The 22,012-nt window shown below is 38.4% G+C and overlaps 1 protein-coding gene across 1 annotated transcript in view; it reads right to left on the minus strand.

Annotated features, from left to right (window-relative positions):
* The window catches only part of LOC127455258 (kelch-like protein 29), a 179,294-nt gene that overhangs the window by 61,160 nt on the left and 96,122 nt on the right, over window positions 1–22,012 (minus strand). Inside the window, exon 8 of the mRNA XM_051722991.1 lies at window positions 885–1,083. Coding sequence (XP_051578951.1) covers window positions 885–1,083 — 199 coding nt within the window. The remainder of the gene's footprint in view (window positions 1–884; window positions 1,084–22,012) is intronic.

The following is a 22,012-nucleotide window of genomic DNA, read 5'->3' on the forward strand; positions in this document are numbered from 1 at the left end:
GTCAGTGGTGAACTGAGTCATTCGGCATGATAATTTATTTGGATTCATGCAGCACAGCTTGTCTTAAGTACACACAGGTGATATTTACCCACTGGCTAAAGCTCCGTAATAAGAGGCACAGGTGCACTGATGACCATTGTTGATGCTCGCTCTGGCAGCTTTCTGACAGTGCTGTGGATCTATTACAGATGCGCCGCTCAACAGCGTTAGTGTGGAGGCACTGTCGCATAAAATGAGGATGGATTTTCTCTCTAACACTATATCTGTATGTGCACTGCATTGCATCTTAAAAAGATTTTTACTGTATATAATGATAGTTCCGTTCTTGAATGTTGGTCATGTTGCTTTATACGTTTTTGGAAAACATTTACAAAGATTTATTTAAATGACTTGTCAAATGTCAAGTGGTGAAACCATCAAATAAATGGTATTAAAATGCACTTTGAATACACGTGAGTAATATTGAATATTGGTTCTCGCTCTTGGTGGGGCGTGTGGTGAGTTGTGCGTGGATGCCGCGGAGAATAGCGTGAAGCCTCCATACGTGCTACCTTTCCGCGGTAACGTGCTCAACAAGCCATGTGATAAGATGCATGGATTGACGGTCTCAGACGCGGAGGCAACTGAGATTCGTCCTCCACCACCCGGATTGAGGCGAGTCACTACGCCACCACGAGGACTTGGAGCGCATTGGGAATTGGGCATTCCAAATTGGGGAGAAAAAAAAAAGGAAATGGCGGTAACTTAATATTAACTTCTTGTTTAACAGCAATATCACACAATCATGCTGGTCTGAATATTAGCATGTACTGTATATTTAGTACAACAGTCCAATTTCGAGTGTCATATTGCTTAAATATCTCAAGTTGAGCCGAAAGTCATACCTGCCGACAGTCTCGGGCGAGTTCTGGGTGTCTGCATCTCTTGACGGGCATGAGGCAGCATGTGGTAGCGTTTGGCTTCATTCACCAGGTCTCTGCAGGCCTCTGAAGATTTAATCAGCTCCTCATTGTCCACCACATTCAGCAGATAGCTAGGATGAATGAAGGGGAGACGGACCACTGCCAACAGCTCAGAAACATGCTGGATTACCGGACAGAAGAAGAGAAAATACAGACAACAGAGGAAAAGTTAGAAAAAGGTGAGAAAACCACAGCCTTTACATGAAGCCTGTGTAGTACACATATGAACTCTGACAATAAATCAATAGGGAGCTACAGAACATCACAAACAACAGTAATTTATAAAATTATCGAACAAATAAGAAACAGTAAGAGATATGCTTAACAAATGTATACAACAACCTCTCCAAACAAATAAAACATAATAATTGTACATAAGAACTAATTACACATGCAAACACAACAATGACTAAAGGTTTGCATAGCATGCAGACATTATTTTAGTAATGAGATTTCACAGAATGAGTTTCATTCTGTGCCATCTGAGTCATCATTTAGTCTGTGTCATGTACTTGGCGCCATCTCCTGGTGGCCATATGTAACACTGTGCTTCATGTGGATTATCTAATGATCTATGCATCTGATTACCTTGTGTGTGGGCTCGTTTGAAAGAGAATCACCTCCTCTAAATAATGTTATGTGATAATTTATGTTCCATTTATTTTCGTGAAGTTATAAGTGAAAAAGCGGCATATAAGCAACACCAACATAATTGTCAAAGATATATACTTAGATATCACTCGATATATTTTTGCCTGTGCATAAAATAAATAGGCTGGTTGTATTCTACTATTTGAGAGCTTTCCAACAACATATGACACATCATGGTTATTTGATCAGTTATCTGTACTGGACATTTAAAAACTGCCGACAATCAGGGCCAACTATTTAATCAGACAATTACTTTTTTCTTTCTTTTTTTTTTTTTTTTTTTTTACATTAAGAAAATTAAGCAATCTTCCTATTTAATTATAAGCCGACTGGAGGCTCTTCAGAATTGAGTTACAGTGAGTTAGCAATGTTAATGCGAATTAATAATGTGCTTTTTATTTCAGTATTTTGTTTATAACTGAGACCAGTTGCTCTAAACAAATGGAAAACATGTAGAGATATTGAGGATAAAGTTATTATTTACATTTAAGTCATTAAATATGAGTGATTTGAAACAAGGTAGCATGAAAAAGGAGAACCACCAAACTATCGGTCTCAGCAGATCTAGAAAATCAGGTATCGTATCAGCATCCTTATTAATTTTTCATTGGATATGAGCGTCTTTTATCATACTATTGCTAATGCTGCTTTTTTACATTTTGCATCGTGCCTAACAATAACTTTTTTACTGTGGTAAAATCACTGCTTTATTATTTAATGACTGAAAAAACATTGGATAACTGAGAGTAAAAATGTATCATACATTCCATAGAAAATTCCAAGAAATATAAAAAGCTCTTTTCCAACAGAAATACTGTACAAATGATACTACAGAGTGTCGAGATGCACATTCAAATGAAACAGATCCCAATAAACAAATTCTGCCAAATGAATCTGTCTCAAACAATCACTGCTAATGTAAAAAAGAGAACCAAAGTGCTAGAATTTAAATGCCATTTTAATTTTCAGATGAGCTACAATCAACAGAATCACTGTAAGCAACCAAGCAAAAGATTGAAAACATTTTCACGACCAAGCTGATTGAGCAGTTTAAACCACATACTGCATCTGAGCAACAATTACACAGTAATCAAAAGTGCTATCAGAGCTTGGCAGCTTTATATGGCTGCATTTGTTTGATAATAGAGCGTGCGAACATCTTCATGTACAGGTGATCCTTTGCAAACGTCCCTTTCTAGACTCGGTCAATGGCAAGGGGTTGCCATGGTGAACAATCCCAGTGTGGAATGTCTCCTTGTACCAGTATATCTCCAGCGAGGCCTTTGTCCACACAAGAAGAAGCTTGTAAACACAAAACAACACAGCAAACAGCTGGTGCGGTTCTCCAACGTTTTTTATTTTTATTTTATTTATTGCAATCTCTGTGGTGTTGGATTTCAAAGGGAAAATGGAAACAACGGTGATTCACTTAAAACATACCACATTTGGCTTTTTTCACAAATATGGTACACTTTGGTCCCACCTCAGAGGTCTTGACCTTCTCGAATGTATTTAACTATTAAAATCATACAACAATGTCACAATTTTGACAATGTAATGTATTGAACTGATATTTAATTAATTGTAGTAAAAACTTTAATAGGCAACTATGATGATCAAAAATGTAATATTTCGCAGTTTCCCACATTTTGCACGCAACTTGTTACTGCATGATTTTTTACTTACTACCAAAAATGTAACATTAGTTAAAAAAGTGACATTTGGACCCTTTCTACAGCATGCCGTGAAGATGTAAATAATCTAAATCCATTTTCTTTATTTTTTTACACAAATTGCATGTTGAACACATTCAAGCTCAGCCATTCAACCCAATTACTCAAGTTACTGTATGAAAAAAACAAATATTTTTATTTAATTGATGGTAAATTTTATGTAAACTTTAAACCAACATTTGGTCCTGAACTAGCTAGCCCATATTGAGTTAAGTACAGAGTACTTAATGTAGACAAAATTTGCATTCCTTTGACCCATTCCAGCATATATATAAAAAAAAAATAATAAAAATAAACAAAATAAAATAAAAAAAATAATGAATTTATTTATTTTAAAACACAGAAATCTGATATTTAAACTGTATTCAGACATGTCCTAAATTATCATAACAGGGTTGCAGAAATTGCAAGCCTCATTTAAAAAATAAAATTAAAATTAAAAGTTTTTATATAATATTTAGATTGACAAATCTGGTGTAGCGTTCATCAAGTTCAACCATTCAACCCTGTTACTCACGTTACTTTAAGAACTCATGTTTTTTTGCAGAAATTGCAAAGCTCATTAACACTAAAACAGGCAAGAGTGGAAAATGATTAGCAAAAAATCATTTCATGTCACCTTTTACGTCATTTGTACTTAAGTAAAACATATCCAAAGGAATTTTTGATATATTTGATATATTTGGGATTTTATGAGTTGTATCTCCCAGGATATGTTGCACTATTAAGGTACAAAAAAGTCAAAGTCATCAATATTTCTGTGTTTTATTTGATGCAAAACATGACGAGTTTCGGAATTCCCCTCTTATTTTAAAACATATCATACGTGTGTGTGTGTGTGTGTGTGTATATATGTAAGTGTGTTTGTGTGTGTGAGAGAGAGAGAGAGAGAGAGAGACAGAGAGAGAGAGTGTGTGTGTGTGTGTGTGTGTGTGTGAGAGAGAGAGTTGATTTTTTTCCTCCCCTTTTAATCCCCAATTTGGAATGCCCAATTCCCAATGTGCTCTAGGTCCTCGTGGTGGCGTAGTGACTCACCTCAATCCAGGTGGCAGAGGACGCATCTCAGTTTCCTCCACGTCCGAGGCCGTCAATCCACGAATCTTATCACGTGGCTTGTTGAGCGCGTTACCACAGAGACATAGCACGTGTGGAGGCTTTACACTATTCCCCACGGCATACACGCACAACTCACCACGCGCCCCACTGAGAGCAAGAACCACACATTATAGCGACCACGAGGAGGTTACCCCATGTGACTCTACCCTCCCTAGCAACTGAGCCAATTTGGTTGCTTAGGAGACCTGGCTGGAGTCACTCAGCACACCCTGGATTCGAACTCGTGACTCCAGGGGTGATAGTCACCCAGGCCCCCATAAAAATGATTTTTAATGGCATCTGATCTTTTCTGTTTTTATTTTATGGCCATAATTTTATGGCAACCTTGTTATCTAGTTTGATGGGGGGGGGGGGGGGGGGTTTCTATTTAATTTTCATGTTTATTGAATTTGTATTGCTATAAAAACAAATCACACACATCAGGATTTTAAATATATATAGAGGCATGTCTAAAAATTTGGTCACAGGGTTGACAAAATGGCAAATTTAAAGCAAATAGAAAATCAAACAGGTCACAAAACTATTTAGCCTGACCTCCTTTGCTTCAATCAACATGTTCTAAAGGTAAAGTACATCCTTGCACTCTCCATTTGTTAAAAAAAAAAAAAAACAGCTCACCAGACAAATTGTTTTAGATTTCAGGCTCTATTTTATACCCAATGGAAAGTGCCAAGTATGCACAATTTGTCTGGTGAGCTGTGATTGGTCCAGAAGCACAAAGATGATACGGTAGATCAAAGACTCACTGGCGGTACTGGTGGCATTTTACTACAGTCTCTGGTGAGACTCCGACTGCACCATCACATTCAGATTCATCTTATCAATCTGGCATTTTAGGCAGAACCTCAATACCAACCATCGTGTTAAAAAAGGATCAAATAAAGGAAAAATGGTATGCGAAAGAAAGGTGTTTCTAGCTATCTGCAGGCGGTCAGGCCTTGCAGAAATCCCTCTGGATTACACCCGTGCCTGACTCTGCTCAGCCAATCAAGGTTTTTCGAGGGAATGAACCAGGAATCCAAATGCAGCTCCGCTCACGACTCAGCTGAGCATATCTGCAATAATGTCAAGCCATGAGGGAGCTGGACTATGGTACAATGAATACCAGATTAAGATACGAAAGCTCTGTGCAGTACAAACCATATTGTGAAAAGATTAATGTATGATTCATCAAATTCAACGGTACATAACAGTATTAAATAACCAGAAAGGTAAGTACAGTCTGAGTGCAATCATTCCTGATCCAGGAATGGATCCTTAAGATTTAGGTGGTATTTTAGAGATGGCTAAAGCCTTGTCAATCCTGAAACATAACTGATGAGGCATTACACTGAATCTATTAAAGATTTGAATCACAAACTTCTGTAAAAGCATGCTCAAATAAGAGCTATATCTGAACACAACCAAAAGAGATGCCAGAACTTTTGAGCCCTGTGTGTGATACTCATCAAATTTCTATTGATCTTTGTGAAGTAAAAACTCAGTTCCTGAGATCTGTCACTGACTGGTTTTTTTATTCAATACTTCTGTCAGATATTCTTCTTTACAAGAGGAAACAACTTTAGTTTTCACTTTTCATTCTCTCTTGCTGTGGAAATTATTTCTAAAACTTCTTAAATTAAAATGTGTTCTCTCGTATATAAAAACACATGTCAGTAAAAAGTCTGTAAGGTCTAATCTGGGGTCATCTGAGCTCAGACAGCACGCAGTCCGTTCACAAACCGTCTGATCCATACTGTACAGAAAACTGCAACTTACAAAGTCGGGGTGAATATCAGTCTTCCTGGAAACAAAGTTACCATAATGTTACAACGAGCGCTTCTGATGAAGAACTAATTGCTGGATTTTCCAAAGTTGTTTGAGACACTTTGTAGCAATTAAAGAATATTCCGGGTTCATTACAAGTTAAGCTCAACCAACTGCATTAGTCAAATATTTTCTGTGGTTATCATTATTATGTCACAAATGCTGTCAATTGAGCTTAACTTGTATTGAACCCAGAGTATTTCTTAAAACATTTATAAGCATTACTGTATTTTGTGCTTTGTTTTCGGAGTGAATTCTGGGGTTTCATCGCTTTCTGACCAATTCATTTTCATGTCTTTTCCAGTCGCTTGTGATTACTGGATAAGAATCTTAAAAAATAATTTTTACCACGTGCGACCGCGTGTCCGCTTGTGTGGACGTTGCATTTTGGCTTCGCTATATGCAACACATTATTTAAATTCATTTAAACCGACTGATCTCAGTTCAGGAGTCTCTGTGCTGTCAGTATCAACATGCAGAGTCATGTGACAAAACAACATGGCGCCGACCACAGCGGAGTTTGTCTTTGGGAGAAATACCAACAAAACTACATCTGGCAAGAAACCTCATTAAGTTTTTACATTGAAACCTGTTTGAGTCAAAAGATTGGAGTCTCTAGTTTCATTCGATATGCAGTTTTTAATATTTGAGCGATTTATCGCGAAACGCCACGCTGCTAAACACATTGTACACTAATGTGTATCCTATAATCCTATATTCACTGCGCGTCAACACATTGAGAATAAACAAATGCAAACAAAAACTGAAACATTTTGATTTCAGAGGCTTTATATGGAGTTAGGATGAAAATAAGGTGCATTTCGAACTGTTCTGAGACCAGTGCAGACAGATAGCACACTGGAGGTTAAGTCATTCACTAAATAGAGAGCAAGGGAGCATCCTATAGAACTCTATGCAGCTAAGTGCATTCACTCATAAAATCAGATCAAAAGTTCAGTTTCAGGCTGCAGATGATGTTTGGATCACTCAACATGTTTAACAGACATGTGACAATGATAATCAGTACATAGATTCAGAATTTATAATGTATCATTTTATTTTAACATGGTTGGCAATGATTGGACGATGCTAGCCATTACTTTAAATCATAATTATTTATGCTAATTTCTGATGTCATGTCTGTAACGTCTCAAAAACATGAATAATCAACACTCCTGGACACATAATAAACAAATATGATATGATAAAAAAAAATATGACTTTCTTTAGCTTGGTATTATTTAAAATTTCTCAACTTAGTCCTGCTGTCCACATATGTGGACATACATTTTTAGGAAAATGATTTGGTCAAAAAAAATTTTTTATTTATTTTATTGACATGTTTCTTAGGGGCTACTTGTTACAAATTAAAAAGCGAAATGGAAAATGCAGCCGTCACGCTCGGGTCTCAGGAGTAATTTTGAGCAAAGCACAACCAGACAAATTAATATTTTCTGAAATGACCATACGTTTTTAAAACTGTATTATTTTCCATTACTTTTCTAGGCCTGGAAATCACAGTTGTAAAATTTCCTGATATTTCAAAGTTTTACATGATTGCGGAAACCTGGTATATCTGTGACATCCGTACTTGTTACTATTAGGCCAAGTCCACACTTATACGTTTTTGTTTGAAATGCATTAATTTAGTTTCATTTAAGCTACAATGGAGTTTTCCTCCACTGAAAATGGAGACTTTCAAAAACACTTTTCAAAACTGCATATTTTGAAAAAACATTGTGGCTATGACACTGAAAACTGAGTTTTTTTTCTCCCCAATTTGGAATGCCCAATTCCCAATGCGCTCTATGTCCTCGTGGTGGCGTAGTGACTCACCTCAATCCGGGTGGCGGAGGACGAATCTCAGTTGCCTCCGTGTCTAAGACGTCAATCCACACATCACGTGGCTTGTTGAGCACGTTACCACGGAGACATAGCACGTGTGGAGGCTTCATGCTATTCTCCGCGGCATCCACGCACAACTCACCACACGCCCCACTGAGAGTGAGAACCACATTATAGCGACCACAAGGAGGTTAACCCAATGTGACTCTACCCTCCCTAGCAACCGGGCCAATTTGGTTGCTTAGGAGACCTGGCTGGAGTCACTCAGCACACCCTGGATTCAAACTCACGACTCCAGGGGTGATAGTCAGCATCAATACTCACTGTGCTAGCCAGACCTCTGAAAACTGAGGTTTTCAACTTTACTGTGGATGTGGCCTTAGACTGACAGAAATACTGATCACAAAACTCTACACACCTTTTTTGCTCATTTCTTTTCAACAATTCATGGAGACTGCTGAATGATTATATTGAATGAGTTTTATTTCATGCTTGTCTACAGTATTATTGTGGTATCATGGATTGCCGATTTGCCCTTTCACTAAATAGCACTTAAAAACAAAACAAAAACCATGACTGGGCTGCTTTACATGTTAGTTATACGTTCTCTTTCTAAGTGGGCGATTCTTGTTCAGAGTAACCTACAAAATGGACCAGACTTTACACAGATAGTCAAAGGTGTTGTCTTCGACTAAATCAGGTAAAAACAAATTAGAAGCTAGCAGGAGATGCAGGAACCAACAAAAACCTGCAACAACAGAAAACACTCGCCCCCTAAAGTCACCCTATTGATATTCCAATAATCTCTCTAATATTTCATTTCAAGGCCAGACACGCTTGCTGTGTCCTTCGCATTATCTTTGAGTCATACAACAAACAACAATCCCCAGGGCAAGATGTGACATGCTAGAATCAGATTTGCCATGTTTATTTCGCTGTTTGTAAAAATAAGATTTATCTATGAGAGCCATAAATCAAAAAGTCAAGCCTCTCTCCGAGCGAATCAAAGAACAGATGCTAATAGAATGTGAAATTCAAGATTTCCTGGTACTGTATATGCATGTCTGCACTCGAGGGCACAGAAGTTTGGTAAAGAAATCAGAGCTCAATCAGAAGGACGGCCCAAAAATACAGAAAGTTTTAGCCCCATTAGGCCAGTGTTAATCTATCACCTCTTCTTACATTCTTTGTTCACGTAAATTATTTTTTTATGCCTTACAAACATAAACACTTGGTTTTTCTTAAAATCTTAAAATGTTGATTTGTGTGATATGTCACCAAGGCAATGTTTTCAGTTGGCGGACTTAGATTTGTTAAAATTGCGAGAATGACTTGTCTTGAAAGTGTTAGAATGGGTTTGAAATTATAAACAAATCAGTAAAGTCTGCACAGTATGTTAACGTTTTCTAAAAAAAAAAAAAGTGTGTTAAATTCTGGTGGTTTATATTGGTACTTTTTTAATGCAGATTTTACTGTTTTTAACTTTTAATAATAACTATGAAAGTACATTATAAAAAAAAAAAAGAAAAAAGTATTACATGTTCAAAACTATGATAATCTAAACACAGAGTGACATAAACATATTTTAACAATTTGTTTTTCTCCCCAGTTTGGAATGCCCAATTCCCAATGCACTCTAAGTCCTCGTGGTGGCGTAGTGACTCAATCCGGGTGGCGGAGGACGAATCTCAGTCAATCAGACCGTCAATCCGCGCATCTTATCACGTGGCTTGTTGGGCACGTTACCGCGGAGAAGTAGCACGTGTGGAGGCTTCATGCTATTCTCCGCGGCATCCACACACGACTCACCACGCGCCTCACCGAGAGCAAGAACCACATTATAGCGACCACAAGGAGGTTAACCCATGTGAATCTACCCTCCCTAGCAACGGGGCCAATTTGGTTGCTTAGGAGACCTGGCTGGAGTCACTCAGCATGCCCTGGATTCAAACTCGCGACTCCAGGTAGTCAGCGTCAGTACTCGCTGAGCTACCCAAGCCCTATTTTAACCATTTGAATATTTACTGTGTGAAATGTATTTCTATACATTTTTCAAAAATTACGACTGTCCCACAGTTGTGGCATCAATTCCACCACACCGAACAATTTTGCCCCAATAAAGATTTATTTTTTTAATTTTTTTAAGTTAGTGTACTTGGACAAAAGTGTCAATGAAGAGCATGCTTGAGATGAAATATGAGACAAAATATAGAAAAATCAAGTTAAATATCACTTAAATATCACATTTCCAATCAAGCTGTAATTTGGCCAAATTATGCAAAAAGTGTGAAAATATTATTTAAACGAGTGCATTTAATTATTTTATTTTAAAAACGTCAAAAATGTCATTTACATCAGCGTAATTTCCAGTTAAATGTAATACAGAATTTGAGATGTGCTGAATTTACACTGTGATGGGAATTTTCATGACAAAAATGACTCATGTAATGCATGAACATACACTGTTGGACGTTGTTAGTAGACAAACTAAAAAAAATGTGTGAGAGTGTGCAAAATGTTTTAACGAGACTTTATGTTCTAGAAATCCACAGTGTTTAAAGGGCCCAAAGTTGAAGAAACAATCTTTAGTTAAAGAATATATCTTTACCTGACACATATAAAATATATTGATAAAAGTCAAATGTATCAATGTCTTAACTGAAAAAACAAAAAAAACAAAAAATAAATAAAATCAGCCCGAGAAATAATTTAAAAAAAGCATTTGAGAGATAGTAAGAAAGACACAGAGAGAGCAAGAGAGACCAGACAGCTACATCCACACATCAACACACACTCACACAAAGACAGCCATACATTAAAAATACATTAGATAACAGGAGGTGTAGACAGCGAGCTTATTCTTGCGACAGGACAGCAGACTGATGCGCAGCCACAGCGAGAGCGCTTTGATGGATGGCGAGCATTGCGGCGCTGAAAAGAGACAGATTAAAAATGTCCAGAAAGCACTTTTCTCTCTGTGGAATATATGGAGAGATATGTATCCCGGCACGGAGCCGGACAGCGGCATGTCTCTAATGATGCCTGTGTGTTGAGATAAAACATAAGTCTGTGCTTCACTTTGAAAAATGACCTGGGAAAACGGCTCCATCACAATACTCAGAAAATGCATTTCACTGTATACCAGAGTCAGCACTGAGGTCATACGAGAGCAATTGCTTTTAAAGAGAAAGCTGGCAGAAACAGTTGAGAGAGGTGTAATAAAACCATGATCTAGAAGTGTTGGGTCATTCTTACTATACAGTACATTTTCCATTATACTGTATATCTTAAATGAATATTCCGGGTTCAATACAAGTTATGCTCAATCAACAGAACTTGTCGCATAATGTTGATAACCACAAAATTGATTTCGACTCGTCCCTCCTTTTCTTTAAAAAAGCAAAACAATGGAAGTGAATATGGACAAGTTTTTGAGGGGTTAACCCTTTAAGCTCTGAAGGTGTCTTTTAAAGATTTCCTGTTTCAGTGGCATACCCAAAATTAAAGGCTTATTACTTATTAAAAAAAAAAAAAAAAAAAAAAAACCAGGAGGGTCAAGTGTTTGGTATCACTGTAAATATCATTTTTCTGTTTTTTTAATGTTATAGATTATTATACATTCTGAAACGCTCAGCCTAAGAAACTGCTGAAAAAAAAAGAGCCAAAAAAAATCCTTATTTGACATTATATATATATATCTCTCTATATATATATATATATATATATATATATATATATATATAAGGTGGCTCCAAAAAACTGATTTTGTTTTGTTTCCAGTCATGTCATCTGTATCTGAGAAAAAAGTTATAGCAATACAAAAATAATTTATCATAGTGTCCAAATGTCTCTCCAAACAAATAAAACATAATAATTGTACATAAGAACTAATTCCACATGCAAACACAACAATGACTAAAGGTTTGCATAGCATGGAGACATGATTTTAGTAATGAGATTTCACAGATTGAGTTTCATTCTGTGCCATTTGAGTCAACATTGAATCTGTGTCGTGTACTTGGCGCCATCTCCTGGTGGCCATATGTAACATTGTGCTTCGTGTGGATAATCTAATGATTTTGCATCTGATTGCCTTGTGCCTCCAACAACATATGACACATCATGGCTATTTGATGAGTTTGATGTTTTTACTGATTGCAATAATATGTAAATAATATTTGATATTTTATAAATGATCAAAAAGGAATACTTCTGATTTGTCTGCAAATTTCAAAGCATTTGTTCAGTTTTGGTCATAATGCCTACACGTATTGGAAAGTAGAGCTTGTAAGCTTTCAAACGATACCTATTTTGTGTTGGTCAAGACTGAATTTATTAACATTTTGACTATTATTTTTTTTCCTCGCAGGCCCACCGGCAGGCTAAAGGCAGAAATGTGAAGCTCATAATTTTATAAAAGCACTTGCATTCAATCTTCTTTTAAATTTTTAATCTTTAAAAATAGTTTTTTAAAATTGGCACCATTCACTTCCATAGTAAGTGCCTCACTGTAACCCAGATTTTTGCTTTTTTTAAGAAAAGGAGGGATGAGAATTAATTTTGGTGGTAATCAACATTATGCCACAAATGCTGTTGATTGAGCTTAACTTGTATTGAACCCGGAATATTCCTTTAATATGTTGAACAAAATGTTAAACTCAATGTATTAAAGGTGTTTTCTTTTATCACAATATCACAATTAAGTGAACATAGGGGTGATTTTAAAGAATTCCCTTACTTTGGTTTGAGTAGATGTTGCATGAATCGGTTCTTTCAGGTGGTTCATGTAAATGAACTAGTTCACCTAAATGATTCACTAATTCACTTTAGCCCTGCACAGCCTTAAAATCACTTTTCCTTCTTTTTTCAAATGGAATGTTTAGCTAATTGATCACATTTATCACTATATTTCAATTAATTTACATAAAATTGGCTGTTTTATTAGTTTATATTAAGTATAAAGTTCTAGCAGAACTTCTGATTGCAGAAATAAATAATATTTGATTGCTACATATTTAAAAAAAAAAAAAAAGTTTCTTTAAATAGCTTCAATGTAGTTAGCTATATTTTGTTAGTAACTTGTAACGTAGCAAACAATTTTTTAAAACAATAGCTTGACTTTAGTTTAACTACTTTAAGATGACAATTTCAAAGTAGCCTCCCCAACACTGCAAACAAAAGCTAGTAAATGACATCTTCGTCCAGGAAGTGACATCACTTTTAATGGTAAACACTCATGTATGCTAACTGAAAGAGTAAGCCAAACTTTAGCTCTTTTTTTCCCATCCTGTTAAATTTCTGGTATCAGGGTATTGCAAACTGTCCTGTATTAACATTCCATATTTTTGTCCGAAATGACAACGAACAGAATCTTGAGTTATTCATATCATGCATGTCCATCCCAAAAGGGTTCATTAAATCAAAACTGCTAAAGGTGTCTGAAGCTGGTGGGGGAAAAAATAAAAAATCATGTTTTTATATCTTCACCCCCCCCCAAAATTTGATTATGACAGGAAGTTCTATAAGAACTTCCACAGCACATTAGCTGTACAAAGACAGATAATCCTTTAGCCACTTCAAACCGACAATGCATTACACACTGTCACCTCAAGCGCTGTTTTGGTTGGGTTAGGAAGTTGTCATTTTCTGTAGGAGGCATTTTGCATGGGTGTAGGCGTTCTGCTGCTAAAACAAACTAAGCAAATGCCAAAAAAAAAGAAAAAATGTAAAATGAGAGAGAAAAACATCTCAGTACATTCTCAGAGCTGCCAGAACAGACCACAAAAATAAACTGAATTAAAATAAAACATGAAAGTATTATCTATATGTATGTTTAGTTTTACAACACTATCAAAGACCTAAAAAACATGTATTTATCGATTATTCATAACAATCAGCCACAGCAAGTTATTTAAAGCCCAACAGAAATTGTCTTAAAATTTATTGAGGTAAATGTTTGAATTGTATTACAGAAGTGCTAATTTTGATTTCTGTAAAGGGAATTAATTGAGAGAAAATTTCCTAGAGTCTGACAGTCTAACAGTTACTAATAATCAAAAACTTACTGAGTGCACATTTGAAACTTATTAAGTTAAGAAAAAAGTTATCTTGATAGACTAACAGAACATACTGTAAGATAAACTCTCCAGCCAACCTCACTAACTTATTGGTCATTTGTTTGATGAATAATGTAACACCCTGAACTCTCCCTGCTTATCCAGATCACTTTGAGTATAGTGAATATAACGTCAATCTGAAACGATGGCTGGCAAGGCAATGACAGGCAGACGAAGACGAGATGATGTGAAGAACCCAAGTGCAGTTTATTACAAACGTGGAATCCAAAAACCATAAATCAGTGTGAAACAAAACAGACGAAACAACTAGATTTGACTTGACCATAGAACCAACATTACACAAACACATCTAGATGTGACATATCCCCCCCACTAGGGGCAGCTCCCAATGCCCCAAAACATAAACACCAAGTTCACTGTGAGGGAGCTGGTGGGGGTGGGGTGACTTGATGTGGCTACATGGCATGATGTGGTGACATGGTACGGCAGGATCCTGACTTGGCCATGGTAGGCATGGATGCTGACTCACTGGCCGTGGCAGGCTTGAGCGCTGGCTTCTAGAGCGGAGGCGGGCCTGGACCGTGGAGCAGAGGTGGGCCTGGACCATGGAGCAGAGGTGGGTCTGGACCGTGGAGCAGAGGCAGGCCTGGACAGTGGAGCAGAGGTGGGCCCGGACCTTGGAACAGAGGTGTGCCTGGACCTTGGAATGGAGGCATGCCTGGACTTTCGAACAGAGGCGTGCCTGGACCATGGAGCAAAGGCTTGCTTGTGACATGGCATGGAGCAGTCTGGGGCTTGGCTGAGACATGGCATGGAGCTGACTGAAGCATGGATGTCACATGGCATGGAGCAGACTGAGGTTTGACTGTGACATGGCGTGAAGCAGACTGAGGCGTTATTGTGCAGGCTCAGGCATTGCTGTAACATGGCATGGAGCAGGCCGAGGCATTGCTGTGACATGGCATAGAGGAGGCCAAGGCGTTGCTGTGACATGGCATGAAGCAGGCCGAGGTGTTGCTGTGACATGGCATGGAGCAGGCCGAGGTGTTGCTGTGACATGGCATGGAGCAGGCTGAGGCATGGCTGTGACATGGCATGGAGCAGGCTGAGGCATGGCTGTGACATGGCATGGAGCTGACTCTTGCGTGGCTGTGACATGGCATGGAGCTGACTCTGGCGTGGCTGTGACAGGGCATGGAGCTGACTCTGGCGTGACTGTGACATGGCATGGAGCTGACTCTGGCGTGACTGTGACATGGCATGGAGCTGACTCAGGATCTGGGGTAGAAGGTGGAGCAAGCTCTGCGACCATGACATGGGTCGCTGGCTCATCGACAGTGACGTGGGATGCTGGCTCGTCGACCGTGACGTGAGGTGCTGGATCGTCGACCGTGACGTGGGGCGCTGGATCGTTGACCGTGACGTGGGACGCTGGCTCGTCGACCATGACGTGGGACGCTGGCTCGTCGACCGTGACGTGGGACGCTGGCTCGTCGAACGTGACGTGGGATGCTGGTTCGGCGGCCGTGACGTGGGACTCTGGCTTGGTGGCTGTAACGTGGGACTCTGGCTCGTTATCCGCCTCTCCCACAGTGAACGGTGAACCACTTATCAGTAGGGCAAGATCGATATACTGAGTTAGGCTGTAGGTACTCCAACCATCAGGCATCAGGGAGGAGACCAGCTCATTCAGCCCAAAACGGAAACAGTCCTTGAGGGCAATCTCATTAAAGTCGACCCTGCAGGCCAGAGCGCAGAAGTTCTCTACATATTCCTCCTGGGGACGATTCCCCTGACGTAGGCATAGGAGTTGAACTGCTGGGTTCATGGTTGGGTCAGGTATTCTGTAACAATGGTTGGCAAGGCAATGACAGGCAGACAAAAACGAGATGATGTGAAGAACCAAAGTGCAGTTTATTACAAACGTGGAATCCAAAAACCGTAAATAAAATGTGAAACAAAACAGACATAAACAACTAGACTTGACTTGACTTGACTTTACTATAGAACCAACATTACACAAACATATCTAGAAGTGACACCATCCCACAAATGGTCAAATCAAACCAATATCTTGCTACCTGTTTCTGAAATTCTAAGGTACTGCAAAACATTAAGAAAACACTGTAAAGAAAACCTACAACAAAGCATTTGACAATATGTGACATTATAGCATGTCTTTAGAAAAACTGCAACACCAAACAAACATTGTGTTTTAAAACGTTTTAAATAAGATGTTCTTGCATATGGACATACACAAAAGCAGATTTAATACAAGAAAACACAACTGTGTGATTCTTTCAAGAGGAGCCATCAAATTCAAACCTTACCATCCATTCGACCCCAGTAAACCTGATAGTAAAGATCAGAGGGGAATCAACCCAGTTCATGGATCTCTCTGTGCACTGAACACTGTTAGATGAAAGAAAGAGACTGACGTCCTGCTGTGAGCCAATCTACTGAGACAAAACTGAAGACACCTGAGACCAGAGACTCACTCAGAACACTCAGAACAGTGATTGCTGGATGACTAACCCAATAGGACTGCGCTGGAGCTTGCCATATCAGTCAGTGGGAGCAAAAGAGAAAAACAATCTAACATAAATAACAGCCTGATATAAACATGAATAGATCCAGATATAAACACCAAAAGCAGCCTGATATAAAAACGAAAACAGCCAGTTATAAACACCAAAAACAGCCTGATATATCAACCAAAAACAACCAGGTATGAACACTAACCACAGCCTGATATAAACAACAAAACCAGCCAGATATAAACACCAAAAAAGCCAGATATAAACACAAAAAACAACCTGTCATAAACACAAAAACAGCAAGATATAAACACCAAAAACAGTCAGATATAAACACAAAACACAGCTAGACACAAACACTAAAATGAGCCAGAAATAAACACTAAAAACAGCTTGATATAAACAACAAACCCAGCCAGATATAAACAACAAAAACAGCCTGATATAAATGCCAAAAACAGCCAGATATAAACACAAAACACAGCCAGAAATAAACACCAAAAACAGCCAGATATAAACAACAAAAACAGCCTGATAAACACCAGTAAACAGAAAAATAACATGTCACATAATCCTTAAGAAACCATTCTAATGTGCTAATTTGGTACTCAATATTTATTTTTGTTTGAACAGATGAAAACAGTTGTGCTACATAATGAATAGCAGACATGGCAATGCTGTGTCTTTTTTCCAGTTGCTGATGTATTGGATCGTATAAGTCAATTTATACTTGCAAGTCAAATTTAGATTTTTAAGATTTAAAAACAAACAAACACATTTCTCCTGAAATTCATCATTTTTTGAGAGATGAAGGGCTATTCCATGCACAACTGTCTCGAAAGAAGAAATCAGTTACTAACTAGGACAGAGAGGGGTGAGAACAGCCCTGATGCACTACACAAGTGGACAAGTACATCAGAGTCTAGTCTGAGAAACAGACCCCTCACTGGATTGTAAACTAGCAACTTCAGTGACCAGTACATGCCAAACACTTGCATTGCTATACAAGTAAGTAGAATATTCTTGGAAGAACCCCCATGAAAAGATTATTCTTTTTTGGTTGACTTAATTACAGAGTGTGTATTTCATATTAAAGCAGAATCTGAACCCACTAACTGAAGTTAATTATGGCATAACAAAAGAACAAAGGCATTCATAAAACAGCAATTACTGTAGCTTTGGGAAACACAAGGCAAGCTGAGAAGCTGAAAAACAAGTTTTCAGCTAAAGACCCTGCATCAGTGTGGAGTAGCATGAAAGAACTTACGAATTACAGGACTCCTACCCCAACCCTGTGGTGGACCAACAACTGGCTGATGACCTGAATGTGTTCTACTGTAAATTTGAAAGGCCCAATCTCACACCCCACAACCACTCTGACCTTCACTTCACACAAACATCAACACCTCCTGCAACCCCCCTCCTCCCCCCTCCTGATACTCAACCTGCACTTAAGATCTGTGAAGATGATGTGAGCCACGTCTTTCTAAAACAAAGGATAAGGAAATCACAGGGCCCAGATGGCGTTTCACCTGCTTAGATCCTGTGCTAACCAGCTGGCCCCCATCTTCACACAGATTTTCAATAGATCACTGGAGCAGTGTGAAATCCCATGCTGCTTCAAACGTACCACTATCATCCCCATCCCAAAGAAACCAAAAATCACAGGACTTAATGACTACAGACCTGTCGCCCTGAAGTCTGTGGACATGAAGTAATTTGAGAGACTGGTGTTGGCCAACCTGAAGGACATCACTGGACCCTTTCTAGATCTCCTTCAATTTGCTTATCGAGCAAACAGGTCTGTGGATGATGCAGTCAACATGGGATTGCATCATATCCTGCAACACCTGGACAGACCAGGGACATAGGCAAGGATCCTTTTTGTGGACTTCAGTTCGGCTTTCAGCACCATTATCCCAGCTATTCTCCAGACTAAATTACACCAACTCTCTGTTCCCATGTCTATCTGTCAGTGTATTACCAGCTTTCTGACAGACAGGCAGCAGCTTGTGAGACAGGGGAAATTCACTTCCAGCACCTGTACAATCAGCACTGGTGCCCCCCAGGGATGTGTGCTCTCCCCACTACTCTTCTCCCTCTACACCAACGACTGCATCGCCTCTGTCAAGCTCCTGAAGTTTGCAGATGACACCACTGTCATCAGCCTCATCCGAGATAACAATGAGTCTGCATACAGAAGGGAGTTTAAACAGCTGGTTGTCTGGTGCAGTCAAAACAACCTTGAGCTGAACATGCTCAAAATGGTGGAAATGATTGTGGACTTTAGGAGGAACCCCCCAACACTGACCCCCCTCACCATTCTAAACAGCACTGTGGCAGCAGTGGAGTCATTCAGGTTCCTGGGCACTACCATCTCACAGGACCTGAAGTGGGAGACCCACATTGACTCCATTGTGAAAAAGTCCCAGCAGAGGTTGTACTTCCTTCGCCAGTTGAGGAAGTTCAACCTGCCACAGGTGCTGCTGATACAGTTTTACTCAGCAGTCATTGAGTCTGTCTTCTGCAGTTCAATAACTGTCTGGTTTGGTTCAGCTATGAAATCAGACATCAGAAGACAACAAAGGACAGTTCAAACTGCTGAGAGGATTATTGGTTGCCCCCTACCCCCTCCTTCAAGAACTATACACTTCCAGATTGAGGAAAAAGGCTGGATAAATCACTCTGGACCCCACTCACCCTGCCCACTACCTTTTTGAACTGTTGCCTTCTGGACAACACTTCAGAGCTCTGAGCACCAGAACCATCAGGCACAGGAACACTTTTTTCCCCCAGGCTATCCATCTCATGAACAGTTAAAACTGCCCCTTTGAGCAATAATTAATGTGCAATACACAGCTTAGTCTTTTTATATTATCCAACACATCCTACCTCTTCTGCCATTACATTCCCTTGCACTGTACATAACCGATTTGTATTTAGATTTGCACTACGTATGTGTGTGTGTGTGTGTGTGTGTGTGTGTGTATGCATGTATGTATGTATATGTATGTATATATATTCATATATGTGTATGTATGTGTATATGTGCATGTGTGTGCATATATATGTATATGTATGTATGTGTGTATGTATATATATATATATATATATATATATATATATATATGTGTGTGTGTGTGTGTGTGTGTGTGTATATGTATGTATGTATGTTTATATATATATATATATAGAGAGAGAGAGAGAGAGAGAGAGAGAGAGAGAGTCTATTGTGTATTCTATATATACTTTTTTCTTTTTTAATATTTATCTATTTTTTTTATTCAATTTTAATTATTTTTTAAAAGTCTTATTGCTGTTTTTGTATTGTTGTGTACTGGAAGCTCCTGTAACCAAGACAAATTCCTTGTATGTGTAAGCATACTTGGCAATAAAGCTCATTCTGATTCTGATTCTGATTCTGAAAAAAGCCTTACAACCAAAATTGTTCTGATAGTGTTCAAATACTGTATCTTTTCCAACACTGTGAGGCTATATTTCAAAATGATTAAGCTTTCGGGATTTAAAACTCTTTACTTTTCATTCACTCATAATATAAAAGTCCAAATGTATTCAGCGGCACCAAAAACCCCATATTTAGACCTGTCAAAGGAGGCACACGAATAAAGCTGTAACAGCATGTTGCAATGTGTGATTTATGTACTGGTCCGTCAAACTGCGGAGAAACTGTTCGATACGCAGAATGAAAGAAGAGTAAAAAGACAAAGACAGAGAGTGCCCCAAAGAGTGTAAATAAAGAAGGAGCTTTTTTTTTTCTTGAGTTCTGCATGAGTGCCATGCTGGATTTCTGATTTCATTGGCTAAACCTCAGGGGAACCGCATGAAGTACTGGAGCTCATTTCAGTCCGAATTCAGATTGATTTCCTCTCCTACTTCTTCTCAGTGGAGACAACGCAAAGCCAAATAAACACGAGGTCACCGCATCAATCTTTATTGCTTCCTTCTCGTGCAATTTTATTTAGTTACACAGTGATGCTTCACACACTCCAAACAGTGTGCTCAATTGGCTAGCCGACTTTTGAAAGCAAATATATTGAGTAGGTAGATATCTGCAGACTGTAGCCACTCCTGTACACATTTCACTCAAGTCTAACATGATGAAATCCAGCTACAGGGACAGTTTCATCCTATGACATATAAATAATGAAACTCATGCTACATCTTAATTAGCAATACCACAAAATGTCAAAAAGTGTTAACTGTTTAGAAACATAAAGGTGATGTGTAATTTTTTAGATGTTAAAATACTTTCTCCTATCCCAGTTTAATATGTCAAGACAACTTGAAGAAAGCCATCTGTAGGCTGACTTTCTGAAAAAGTGTACTAAGAATATATCAAAACATTACTCCTTTTGTTTGAGCATCCCTAAGGGAATATACTCATTGCTTTTTTGTTTCATTTTTTTGCAGAATTATTATGATTTTTATTATCATGGTTTTGGCTTTCCTTTATAATTATGATGATTGTACTATGAATATCATGGTTAAAATATGGTTCCAGAAAGGAACACACTTTATAGCGAGGGACCAGAAAACCTGCTGGAAGGGAACAAATCGTATTGCGAGGGAACAAAAGCTTATTGCAAAGGAACACAAACTAGTGTGAGGGAATGAAAAATGTATTGTGAGGGAACGCAAACTATTGTGAAGGAATGTAAACTATTGTGAGGAAATGCAAAACTTATTGCAGAGAAAATCTTCTAAGGGGCTCTGAAAAAAAAAATATAATAAATTACACACTACACTTTACAAATACACCGTTTAGCAGTATGCTTACATATTGTTTATACCTCTTCGCTGACAGCAACAAAAGTTATTGCTGTCAAACTGGGAAAAAGCTGCTTGTTAGCTTTTTGATGGAAACTGTCATGTGCTCTGTTCTAAAGCATTGTAACCTTTCTTGCTAAATATACTGCCTACATAGACAGCTATCTTCTAAGGCACCATCTTACCTGAAATGAATCCTCATACTGTAAGTGAAAGATTTGAAATGCTCGCCACAAAGCATTCTGGGATTGCCTTCTCAACAAAGGATACAAATGATGCAGTCTAATAAAAGGTATCTAAGAAGGAAGCATAATTATGCTGCATTCAGTTTGGAACAGCCCTCATGCCTTAAAATCGATGCCTTAAAATGCTTCCTAGGTAGGCAGCTCACTAGGTTTTGGACAAAAGCCATGGTGGTTTACTTTTTCTGACAGAGCTAGAGAATTCTAGCCAATGGTACTTTGTGGTCACCAGTCAAAAGGTTTAATTGACATTCT

The sequence above is a fragment of the Myxocyprinus asiaticus genome, chromosome 17 (genome assembly GCF_019703515.2).
Source record: "Myxocyprinus asiaticus isolate MX2 ecotype Aquarium Trade chromosome 17, UBuf_Myxa_2, whole genome shotgun sequence".
Taxonomy (NCBI): domain Eukaryota; kingdom Metazoa; phylum Chordata; class Actinopteri; order Cypriniformes; family Catostomidae; genus Myxocyprinus; species Myxocyprinus asiaticus.